Here is a 12,500-nt window from a genome sequence, read left to right on the forward strand (position 1 = left end):
AGATAAACGTACAAAGGAGAACAAATATCGTGTGTTCTTTGTGGTAAGTTTAAGTAATAGTTTATTTTTACTTCTTCGGTAGTTAGAGGGTGCGGATGGGTATAGACATATTTAGCATCATATAAGGCGTACCATTAAATTAACGATCAACCAATAAAAAAAATCCTATATACACACAAACGTATAATTTTAGTGAGAGTCTCAACCAACCATATCAAAAAAGGGTTCAATTTTCATGCCTTTTTTCACTAACCTCTTCGTATTACCCGATGCGCGTGGTCAAGGTTCTTCTTCTTTTTCTTTTTCTTCTTTTTTTGTTGGTCGTCCCCGCCTTAACAACAACGAGACAACGCTGGTTTGATCTTAACGATAATTGAACTGGTGGGCAAACTCGGCGAACGGGCGATGACGAGGAGTTTGGGGAAGGGGAAGGGGTGTGTGGGAAAGGTGGATGTGGAGGAGGGGGAGGGGGAGGGGGAGGGGGGGGGGGAGGAGGAGGAGGGGGAGGAAGGAGGAGGGGGAGAGGAAGGGGGAGGAGGAGGAGGGGGAGGAAGAGGAGGGGGAGGAAGAGGGGGGGAGGAGGAGGAGGAGGAGGAGGAGGAGGAGGAGGAGGAGGAGGAGGAGGAGGAGGGGGAGGGGGAGGGGAAGGGGAAGGGGTGTGTGGGAAAGGTGGATGTGGAGGAGGAGGAGGGGGGAGGGGGAAGGGGGAAGGGGGTGGAAAAGAATGATTCTCAGGGGATTCTTGGAACATCGGCCTGCCCCCACAGCTGCCTTTTACTCACCGACCTTACTTTCTCTTCCTCCTCGAAAATAGGTTCACGTACTCAAAAATACACACACACACACACGCACACGCACACACAAATACAAACACAAACACAAACACAAACACAAACACAAACACAAACACACACGAAACACGACCCCCCCACACAACACACTCCCACACACACACCCCACACACACAAACCACCCCCATACACACACCCCACACACCCCCCATACACACAAACACCCCACCCCCATACACACACCCCCCCCACACACACAAACGCCCCTCCCCCATACTCACAAACACCCCCCACACATACAAACGCCCCTCCCCCATACACACAAACACCCCTTCCCCCCCACACACACAAACGCCCCTCCCCATACACACAAACACCCCCCCTACACACACACAAACGCCCCTCCCCCACACACCCCACCCACACACACAAACGCCCCTCCCCCATATACACAAACACCCCTTCCCCCCCACACACACAAACGCCCCTCCCCCATACACACAAACACCCCCCACACACACAAACGCCCCTCCCCCATACACACAAACACCCCCCCCCCACACACACACACCCCCCACACACACAAACGCCCCTCCCCCATACACACACCCCCCCCCCCACACACACAAACGCCCCTCCCCCATACACACAAACACCCCCCACACACACAAACGCCCCTCCCCCATACACACAAACACCCCCCCATACACACACACACACACAAACGCCCCTCCCCTATACACCCCCCCTACACACACACACAAACGCCCCTCCCCTATACCCCCCCCTACACACACACACACACACACACCAACACGCATACATCTTGTTGCCGATTGCCCCTCGAACATGACACGCCTTCTCCTCGATCTCCTTGTCTTATTATTCATCCGTATCTGTCAATGCTTTATTTCTTTCTAGGTCTCTATCTCTTTTTTTATGAATAATATTATTATACACACGAGAATCTACTAATATACGAGACATGTGCAGCTGAGTTGCATGGTTCCTCTCATGTTTATTAATGTGACGTGGGGTTTTGTCTTAAGGCAGAGCCATATGTGAATGTTGGGTTTGTTACGCTGTGTGTGTGTGTGTGTGTGTGTGTGTGTGTGTGTGTGTGTGTGTGTGTGTGTGTGTGTGTGTGTGTGTGTGTGTGTGTGTGTGTGTGTGTGTGTGTTTGTGTGTGTATGTGTCCCCAAAAACAGACAACGCATATGCTCTTTTATTAATTTCGTAAATCAGAATTGTATATTATTACATGTTTACACATAGGCCTCTTGTATCCCTGTAACAATACCAACCAAACAACAAATTAAGGATGATGATCACAACCTAATATGCGCCGTCTCTAACATTTTTTTTTCTGTACAGATTAAAGCAAATTATTTTTTAAGGAAAGGGGCAACGACTCATTAGTCTGCACGCAAACTTCGCCTCGACGCCGGACCATACTCGGAATCGGAGTGGAATATGAGTCTCAAAAGTGATTTACCATTGTGAGGACTTTAGAGTTTTTTATAGTTTTTATTTTATTTATTCATATATTTATACTGTTACTACTAGTACTAATATTACTGCTAATGATATTAATAGTAATGATGATAATAACAATAATGATTAATGATAATGATGATGATTATTATTAGTAGTATTATATTATAATCATTATCATCATCGCTGTTATTATTATCGCTACTGTTATTGTTATCGTTGTTATTTCCTCGCGTCGTCGATGATTTGCATAATGCCAGTGAAGACGCAATCGCAGCGGAGAGGAACTGGGCGATATTCTTTATTCTCGTGTTAGACTTTTGCGCTTCGCTGTTTGATGGAAGGAGGAAAAAGGACGAGTCCCAATTTACGAGGAGATGATAATAAGTTGCTGGGGTGAAGGTACTCTTTTTTTTTTTTTTTTTTTTTTTTTTTTTTTTTTTTTTTTGGGGGGGGGGGGTAGACGTGAATTGGACCTTTTTTATGTACTATTATCTTGCCATCGTTTAACAACTCTCTTACGAACGACGCTGCTCATTTGTTCGTTAAGAAGAGAGGACGGGACTTTTGCATTTAGCATCTCAAGCACACAATCGATATATTGACCTTGATATATGGATCATGAAGACGCATCACGCTGCGATAAGGCAGTTGTGTTAAGTCTCTTGGGATGCTGGGACGCGTTTTTTTTTCTTCTTGTCGGATCTGGTCATTGACTTTGTTTTCCTTTTACCCTTCATTCTTCGCTTCTTTCCCCTCCTTCTGATTTTTTTTTTTTTTTTATTCTTCTTCCACCCCCGTCTCCTCTTTTTTTTCTCTCTCTTTCTTTCCCTTTCCCCTTCTCCCTATCCTCTTCCCCCTTCCTGCTCTTCCTCCTTTCTCCCCTTCCACCCTTTCCTCTTCCTCTCTCTCTCTCTCTCCTTCTCTATACCCTCCCTCCCCTCCACCTCCAAACACACCGCATGTGTCCTTCTATGTCAGCTGTGCTTCGGTCTCAGATGTACGACGTCAGTTTCGCTGACTGTCAGAATGTGACTTTTTTCTTTTCCTTCTGTACGTAAAACCAAATGATTTTACGGCCTTTGGATTGTGCTTGAGGATTCCAGGTGTGGAAAGAAATATCAGGTCACCGTAAGAGAGCATCCGAGTGAAGCGTAATGTGGCCTTTATGTAGCTCCGTCGTAAGGATTACAGTCGCGCGTCTCGTCGACGTGTTTTTAATGTTGTTATATATAAGGCGGATAAAATCAAGATCCTTATCTCTCTGAGAATGAGTGTTACCAACCCCCAACCCCCCACCCTCCACCCACGCGGCCTGCCTGACCTGCATTCTCAACGTGTGGGTTATCACTCTCCTGCCGCGAAGACATGCGGTGTTCATCTGTGCTTGTTCTCTTGCGTGTAACCCCCTGTTGATGTGCTCCTCACTTCTCTTTGTCTTTGGGTCTGTGTGCTACTCTCTCGCTCTCGCTCTTGCTCTCGCACTCTCTCTCTTTCTCTCTTTCTCTCTCTCTCTCTCTCTCTCTCTCTCTCTCTCTCTCTCTCTCTCTCTCTCTCTCTCTCTCTCTCTCTCTCTCTCTCTCTCTCTCTCTCTCTCTCTCTCTCTCTCTCTCTCTCTCTCTCTCTCTCTCTCTCTTTTCTTCTCCTCTCTTTTCTCTCTTCTCTCTCTCTCTCTCTCTCTCTCTCTCTCTCTCTCTCTCTCTCTCTCTCTCTCTCTCTCTCTCTCTCTCTCTCTCTCTCTCTCTCTCTCTCTATATATATATATATATATATATATATATATATATATATATATATATATATGTGTGTGTGTGTGTGTGTGTGTGTGTGTGTGTGTGTGTGTGTGTGTGTGTGTGTGTGTGTATATGTATGTATGAATGTATGTATGTATGTATGTATGTATGTATGCATGTATGCATGCATGGATGAATGTGCACATGCATGCATATATGTACATATATATATATATATATATATATATATATATATATATATATATATATATATATATACATATATGTAAAGAGGTGATGCAAAACGGAAAATAAATGATAAATACCATATGAACTCCGAACGCCCTATACTGGCTTACGTGCGATGTTTACCGCCTCCCCATTGCAGTCCCATGCAACAGCAACACTGTAACTGTAAAAAAAATCCATTTCGTTGCTTATTGGACATGGTGACCCCCATCAACTCCTGAGATGGTGCTTGGAAAGGCACTTTGGGTTCTGGTGAAGATTAGAAATGTTTTTGTTTTCTTATTGAGAGGTCTTGTCTGGAGGGATGGGGGGGGAGGACGGGAGGGGGGGGTCGTGGAAGAGAGGAGGGGATGATGGGGTAGGAGGGGTTGGGAGGGGGAGAGGGAGGTGGGAGGTGGGAGATGGGAGGACGGGTTGGTGTCCTAGGATGGGTGTGAGGGTTTTGATTCTTAGATAGGCAAGGGTGTTGAATCTTGATTACTTGTAATTAGATACTGTTCGTCAGATAGGAAAGCGTTTTAATTATGTAATAAGCGAGGCTAAACACAAAGTACTTATTAATAGCAAGGTACCGCGCACGTCGGCGGATGAGGAGAGGGGGGGGATAATTGCACACACTAATTTACATATGCAATTAAACGCAGGCACATTTTAGTACACGCCGACGAAAAAAAAGAAAAGAAAAAGATCCTGCCTCCATGTAAAACAAAAGCCGCAACGCAGCGCTGTCCCGCCGTGGTAAGTACAGCCTTCCGATCCGACGGCCTTGGAATCGCCGTAGTTCGAGCGGCATCCTGTCATTATGTCTCCAGGGACGTCACCCCCGCTTTAGGGTTGATAGCGAGGCTCTCCCTGGCGGCCTTCTTGCATCTTGTGCCGTTTCCTCTTTTCTTTTCTCTTCGCCTCTTCTCCTTTTTTCCCCTTCGCTTTCTCTTCTTTCTCTTTGGAATGGGGACGTGGAGATTTTGTTTTCTCTTTTACCTCTCTTCCTCCTCCTGTTTCTCCCGTCGTTTCTCTTTCCAGTGTTTCATCTTTCTTCTTCATTCTACCTTCCCGTCCCTTCTCTCTACCTTTGCCCCTTCTCCCCTCTGTTCTTCCACTTTTCTGTCTTTCCCGTTTCCCCTTCGCTGTTCCTCCTGCATCCCTCCTTCACCTCCTCCCCTTTCGCAATACCCCCTTCGCCCTCCCTCTCTCCTCCCCTTGTTCTTCCTCCCCTGAGCCTCTTCCCCCATCCCTTTCCCGCCTCCCCCTCCCCTCCTCTCCTTTATTCCGTACCACTTTACCACTTTCCTATCTCCCCTCTCGGCCTTTTCACCCCTTCTCTCCCCCCCCTCCTCCACCTTCCTCTCTTCTCACAGACAACAGTTATCTGCCATGTAATGCTCCTTCGGGGGGTGGGAGGGGTAGGGGGAGGGGAGGGATTAGCCTGTTGGGCGGCGGTATCCTGATGGAACGGGGCGAGGAGGAGGGGAGGGTGGGGGGGTGTCCGGTTGAAAGAGAAAGGAATGAGGTAAGAGGGCGTAGGGATGGACGGGGAGGATGGAAGGGCATGGCAGGAAACGGAGAAGAAAGAAGAGGAGGAGAGGAGGGGAAAGGAGAAGAAAAGGGAGGAAAATAGCGGAGAATGGAAGGAAGAGAAGAGATAAAATTGAAATCAGTTGGGGAGATGTTTTGAGATGAGATCGTGGCAAGAAGGACGTGCGCGTGTTGAGAGGGAAAGAGATAGACGGAAAGAATGTGGATGAAGAGAAGGAAATGGAGAAGAGGAAATTAGGAAGAAGGAAAAGAGAAAAGAGAAGGAGAGGGAGAGGAGGAGAAGGAGGAAGGAAGAGGAGGAGAGGAGAAGGAGGAAGGAAGAGGAGGAGAGGAGAAGGAGGAAGGAAGAGGAGGAGAGGAGAAGGAGGAAGGAAGAGGAGGAGAGGAGAAGGAGGAAGGAAGAGGAGGAGAGGAGAAGGAGGAAGAGAGAGAAGGAGGAAGGAGGAGAAGGAGGAAGGAGAAGAGGAGGAGGAGAGGAGGAGGAGGAGGAGGAAGGAGAGAGAGGAGGAAGAGGAAGAGAAGGAGAAGGAGGAGAGAGAGGAAGGGGATGGAGAAGGAGGAAGGAGAAGGAGAAGGAGGAGAAGGAGAGGAGGAGAGAGGAGGAGAGAAGGAGGAGGAGGAGGAAGAGGAGGAGAGAGGAGGAGGAAGAGAGGAGGAGAGGAGAGGAAGGAGGAGGAAGAGGAGGAGAGGAGGAGGAGGAGGAGAGGAGGAGGAGAGGAGGAGGGAGGAGGAGGAGGAGGAGGAGAGAGGAGAGAGGAGAGAGGAGAGAGGAGGAGAGGGAGAGAGGAAGAGAAGAGGAAGAGGAAGAGGAGGAGAGGAGGAGAGGAGGAGGAGGAAGAGGAAGAGGAAGAGGAAGAAGAGGAAGAGGAGGAGGAGGAGGAGGAGGAGGAGGAAGAGGAAGAGGAAGAGGAGGAGGAAGAGGAAGAGGAGGAGGAGGAGGAGGAGGAGGAGGAGGAGAAGAAGAAGAAGAAGAAGAAGAAGAAGAAGAAGAAGAGGAGGAGGAGAAGAAGAAGAAGAAGAAGAAGAAGAAGAAGAAGAAGAAGGAGGAGGAGGAATAGGAGACGAAGAAGAAGAAGAAGGAGAAGAAGAAGAAGAAGGAAGAATAGGAGAAGAAGAAGAAAAAGAAAAAGAAAAAGAGAAAGAGAAAGAAAAAGAAAAATAAGCAGAAGAAGAAGAATAAAAAATAACGACAAAATGATAATGAATGTAATAAGGAAAAACAGACAGACTAACTCCAAGACGTTGTAGGAAGAGGAAAAGAAGGCTATGATAACAGCAACATACCATAAGAAGCGATGACGAAATCCCTCAAAGAGAAGGAGGAAGCAGAAAAGAAGTGGAATAACAGCGAGGAGGAAAAAGGAAGAGGAAACAGGGAGAAGAACGGGTCAGTAGCGGGGGCGAGTTAGGACAGGGAGCAAGAAATCCCCCCCTTTTTTTAGCCCTTATTTTTCCCTCATTGCTGATTGCTCGTGGAGTGCTGGTTTTGGGTGTGGTGGTGCGTGTTTCCGCGCTTGGGGTAAAGCAGAGGGGAAATGAAGTGTGTTTGTTTGCGTTTTCTTTTGTTTTGTTGCAGGAGAGGGTGGGGGTGTGGGTGGGGGTGGAGGTGGAGGTGGAGGTAAGGGTGAGGGTATGTGTGAGGGAGAGGGTGAGGGTGAGGGTGAGGGTGAAGGTGAGGGAGAGGGTAAGGGTGAGATTATGTGTGAGGCAGTGAGTATGAGTGAGGAGGGGGGAGAGGAAGAGGAAGAGGGTGAGGGTGAAGGTGAGGGAAAGGGTGAGTGTGAAGGTGAAGGTGAGGGAAAGGGTGAGGGTGAGGGTGAGGTTGAGGGTGAAGGGGAGGGAGAGGGTGGGGAAGAGGGAGAGGGAGAGGGTGAGGGAAAGGGTGAGGGTGAAGGAGAGGGAGATGGTTGGGAAGAGGAAGATGGAGAGGGTGAGGGTGAGAGTGATGGAGAGGGAGAGGGAGAGGGTGTGGGAAGTGGGTGAGGTTGAGGGTGTGTGTGTGTGTGTGTGTGTGTGAGAGAGAGAGAGAGAGAGAGAGAGAGAGAGAAATATATATTATCAATTGATAAATATTTCATGACCTTATTGCCTGCCATTTATCATTCCGCATGCATCATTAAAAAGGTAATAAATATGAGTCTGTTTATAGTTGCAAATATTCTTTTGTTATCGCAACAAAAAGAATGAAGTGTGCCTTGAATATTGCTCCTGCTGTATCATTGACACTAATGCGAAGATATTTTCATAAGCTGCCAAATGTAGTCAGCGGTGGTCTTATCCTGTCACCCGGACAAGGCTGTAATCCAGCTTACAGCAACCCATAATAAAGAGGCATTGTAATAACGGCAGCCGTATATTAGATCGAAGTTCTTTCAGAATTACAGATGGTCCTTCTGCCAATAGGTTTCGATCAGACCTAATTCAGACACAAGGACATGACTGCTTGAAACGTCAGTCGGTACCATTACAGACGATAATGGTACCGTTTGCCCTTTCGCTGAAGTTTGGCGGGGCAGTATCTCCCAGTGGCTTAATCCTTCATGGTCGCATGTGGAAACATTTTTTTTTTTTTTTTTTTTTTTTTACTTATCGAGATCTGACCGGGTGCCATTAATACCCCATTCATCTAAGTGTTTTATTTTTGAGGTGGTATTGTTCTGTAGGCCGTACCTTGGGTAATAGTCTGAACACTTACATGTATATCCCTTTGTAACAAAACAAGTGAACTCTGTGCATTCACTTCCGAGAACGTAAGCATATAACCGTAAGAAAGCGAAATACAATATAAGGTATTGTTAGTATATTTCTCTAAAGGGAAATTTTGCCCCAGACTCCAATGCACTGGACAAAATCACGCAAACATCTGATTTATAAATATTTGGCATAAAATCTGAAATATGCTAAACCGCCATTACAATACACTAAACTTTCAACACAGTGTCGAAATTATGGAAGGAGTAGTCGATATGTTTCGATGATGAGGAGCGATGGCTGCACATTCTTGCTGTCCTGTCAGCCTTGCCGTTTCGGGCAAGTCCGAGTAGTAGAAAAAAAATGTGATACAAGGACACTTACACTTTTTTCTCCCTGACAGCTTTGATGATAATGATTTCATCTGAGAAATGCATGTAGGTTCAAGACTATTTATGTCCTGGTAATTTTTTTTCTTTGATCTGGCTCAGGTGGTCATGGCTTAACATTATGTAAATACAACAGTCACACGCAACGTAGAATAGTCAAGGAAGGGTTTTTTAAGTTTTCCTGGTTGACTATGTAAGAGTTTCATGTCATTATCTGCACTACCGAATTAGATTCAATATATGCAGTATTTCCTTTCTGAATCTATAATAAAAAACAGCCACTGAACGCCATATCAGGCAAATGAGGTAAGGCTGGGGAGAGAGGCCGAGACAAATGTCGAAGAACAACTGCAAATGCTAAATGTGTCGAACTTATTGTCTGCATTCTTCCAGGGATACTTGGCCGAACAAGGCCAGAGTTAAGAAAGGGCATTTCTTCCTTTCTTGCGGGGTTAAAAAAAGATAACCTGCGGCAAGCAGTGGCCGGCGTGATAAAAAGATAGCCAATTCCTCCGGCCAGTGCAGCGGGAGCGCGGCCGGACAGCTGCTATGAAAGGCCTTGCAAAAAAGGCGTGTCGTTGCAGCCGCGGGCGCTTGGTTATGGTGAGCTTGCATTTCTAGATGGAACTGAGAGAAATGTCAAGGTGCCACTCCTTATTATTCTTCTCTGTGATAATGGATACCTCGATTTTCTATCAATTAAACAATGATTGGACTGATTAAAAATTCTGTCCCGCGAAAAGATCCATTGTGGCTAGAGAAAGAAATTAATTCGGCTCTCGTGAATTTCTTTTATCACACGCTGTTTCAACTTCCGTCTTGTTATGTATTTCCGCATGTGCTATTTGAATTCGTTAGTCCTGTTGATCCTCGCTGATTAACCCTCGCCTGCAACGCGGCCTTTCTTTGCGCTTCACTTGCACTCGGCACGGAGAGTAGTCACGCCGACACCCGCCCCCTTTGTTGCTAAGTAAACACCGTGTTTGGTCGTGATTCCTTCCGCGTTGATTGGCGTCGAGAGGCCCGCTCCCTCGCGCTGCACTCTCCCTTGCGTCTCTCGCGTGTCCTTGACTTTATTGTGCTGCCATTCCTGCGTGGTCGGCAGCGTATTATCACGACCTTTTTGGCCCGCACGTGCGCTAAGTACAATGTGGAGAGATTTGTCTTCGAGTTGTTTTGCTGGAAGTGGTATTTTGTGAATGTCGTTTATTGAGGATTTTGTGGTAAAAGTTGTGAGTGTCCCATTGCCCGTTTTTTTTTTCCCTAGTCCCATTCTTGTTATGTTTTATGGGACTTGTCTTTTAAATGTGGAGGTTATGGTTTTGGGTCGGCAGCTAAGGACTTTTAGATGTTGATGTTAAAAACGTAATCCTTTAGTATTTTTTTACCGTGCTTTGCATACCCTGAACTTTACAAGGAGTCACAGTCGCACACATGAATGCTTTGGTCACCCTTGCCCTTACGTCGCCAATGCCTCCAAGCGTTCGAGTAATCACTTTCAGGAAAACCTCACTATAATACCACGAATGCATTAATCCAGAAACACTTCGCGCGCGGGTGCCCAGTGTGCATAGATAGCATCCTAATCCGAGTATGAATAAGAGCCGACCGAGGGGGAAGGGGAAGGGAAGGGGTAAGGGAAGGGGGAGAGGGGAGGGAGGTTCCTATTCCTGCGTTAGTTCCTGGTGCAGGTGAGGGCCGAACCGCGGTCCCGGGGGCGGACGCGCGGGCAGCGGCGGTGGCTCTGCGGGAAGAATGGCGGACGGCGGCAGTCAGTGTGCAGCCGAGCTCGACACCGCGTACCTGCTGCCTCGGCCCTCTCCTTCTGCCTTCCTTCGGCGGGACTGGAACGCGGCGGGTGAAAGGGAGCCCGGGATTCGGCGAGGACTGTGCACGCTCGGGGCTCTGGCAAACTCGTGTCCGCTCACCTGGGGACGAGTGGTGTTGGGAGACATACTTTGTGGCGTAGACGCTTGCATGTGGAAGGGGCGTTTCTCCCGCGGATGAAAGTGTTTTTTTTGCATTTCGAGGTGGTCGAGATTGAAGCCCATTATAGTGTCAATACATATGCAAATGCAACTGTGATAGCCTCTGTGTGGAATGTGTGTATATATATAATGGTATGTGCAACGGCTGCTGCAGGAACGAAACTTTAATGCATCACGACACAACCTAGTGTGTATATGTAATTAGGAGTCATGATTTGCAGTTGGACTGACCTTATGAGCTAGTTAATTCGACAAGAGTATTCATAACAAGAGCGGAGCCAAGAATCCCTGCACGACTTATTCAAATGAAATCGTAGACTGAAACGAAACGAAACAGAGGCTTTCCCTGGCCGTAGTGTTCGTGGAGGCGAGGCAGAAAGCAAGTCATTCCCAGAGGAGGCGGCCAGAGCTGATAGTGGCACCATAAATCCCTGAGATTATGTAGATTTTTATGGCACGAGTGTGGTGGACCGGTAGTGCCGTGCGCCCAGGCAGAGTAGCCTGCGTTCCACTCGGCTCCACGTTGTTCTTGATTGTGTGAACCGCGTGGCTTGAGGTTGTGTTTACTCATGCTTTGCTCGATACAAGCAAACGAGTGCAAGTGATTGCGAGGGTCAAGACTTGCAATATGGTTTCCGAGGCTAAGAGTTACCATACAGTGATTGGTGTGCCTCAACAACAAATTCCATTGCTGGATGAAACTATGTGGACCCGTAAGTGATTGAGAGGTGAATAGGTACACCAGTTTTTTCATATATACACGTGTGAATCAGTAGAGTGAACAGATAAAAATGTCGTTTCACGGAGAGCGTGCGCAGGCGTGCTGTGACCTTACGGGGCATGATGCGCCGCCCCCTTGCCCTCCCCCCCAACTGGATACAGACCTGCCAGGAGACAACCCCCGAGACGGCACTCGGCGCGCGGGGGAACACCAGCCGCACACACTCACGCGCAGGAGTCATTCCTGGTCATACACGTCTCAGGTCGGGAGGACGAGGTCGCCGCAGAGGTTGGCAGGCTTTAGTCAGCTCCAGACGCACGCGGTGTCGGATGATCAGTACAAGCAACACCCCCTGGCAGACAGACCCATGTTTCACACACTAACAGACTCCGACCACTCCCGCCAAGGGACAGTCAATGACGCTGTGAACTACCACATACCGGCCTACAGTCTCGACGAGAGTGATCGATCACGCGGCAAGGAGACCGGCCATTCGGACGATGCCCTGCCAAGCATCAAGCCCGGAGACGCGTGTGAATGCCCGCATCGCTCCCTGGAGATCGAGGCGGAGCCGGGGGTGACCGGGCACTGCCGCCAGCAACAGGGGAAAGAAAGCGAGCCGAGGAGAGGCGGCCGGGCGTTCTCACAAGAACAGCCCTCCGCGACGGGACTTTACCCTTCCCTCAGTGACCCAGAGGCCGACGCCCACGCCTACGCACACCCGGATCACGGGCACCACAGCCTCCATGCAGCCAACCCGAGGTACTTGAAGAACCGTCGCTATGGCCAGGTGACGCCGCCCTACAGGATGAACGACTCTGACGAAGAACAGCTCGCCCTCGAGGGAGCTCCCGTGAGACCGCCTCCGCCTCTCAGGAGGCTCTCGGACCTTCGGAGTTTGACACTGA

General features: G+C 48.3%; 2 protein-coding genes across 7 annotated transcripts in view; both read left to right on the plus strand.

Annotated features, from left to right (window-relative positions):
• The window catches only part of LOC147469099 (uncharacterized), a 357,565-nt gene that overhangs the window by 305,373 nt on the left and 39,692 nt on the right, over positions 1-12,500 (plus strand). The gene's annotated exons all lie outside the window — the stretch shown is intronic.
• The window catches only part of Arms (Ankyrin repeat-rich membrane spanning), a 332,713-nt gene that overhangs the window by 212,192 nt on the left and 108,021 nt on the right, over positions 1-12,500 (plus strand). For 2 of the 4 annotated variants that reach the window (XM_043012548.2, XM_086550874.1), the window contains exon 1: positions 10,659-12,500. This exon is cut by the window's right edge and continues 62 nt beyond it. The exons of 1 other annotated variant lie outside the window; for it this stretch is intronic. In XM_043012548.2, coding sequence (XP_042868482.2) covers positions 11,663-12,500 — 838 coding nt within the window. In that variant the 5' untranslated portion in view covers positions 10,659-11,662. Of the gene's footprint in view, positions 1-10,653 lie in introns of those variants that run through there. One more of the 4 variants, XM_086550881.1, reaches the window with a different exon arrangement.

The sequence above is a fragment of the Penaeus japonicus genome, unplaced genomic scaffold, assembly GCF_977035675.1.
Source record: "Penaeus japonicus unplaced genomic scaffold, GWHDUDI00000001_assembly GWHDUDI00000024, whole genome shotgun sequence".
NCBI lineage: Eukaryota > Metazoa > Arthropoda > Malacostraca > Decapoda > Penaeidae > Penaeus > Penaeus japonicus.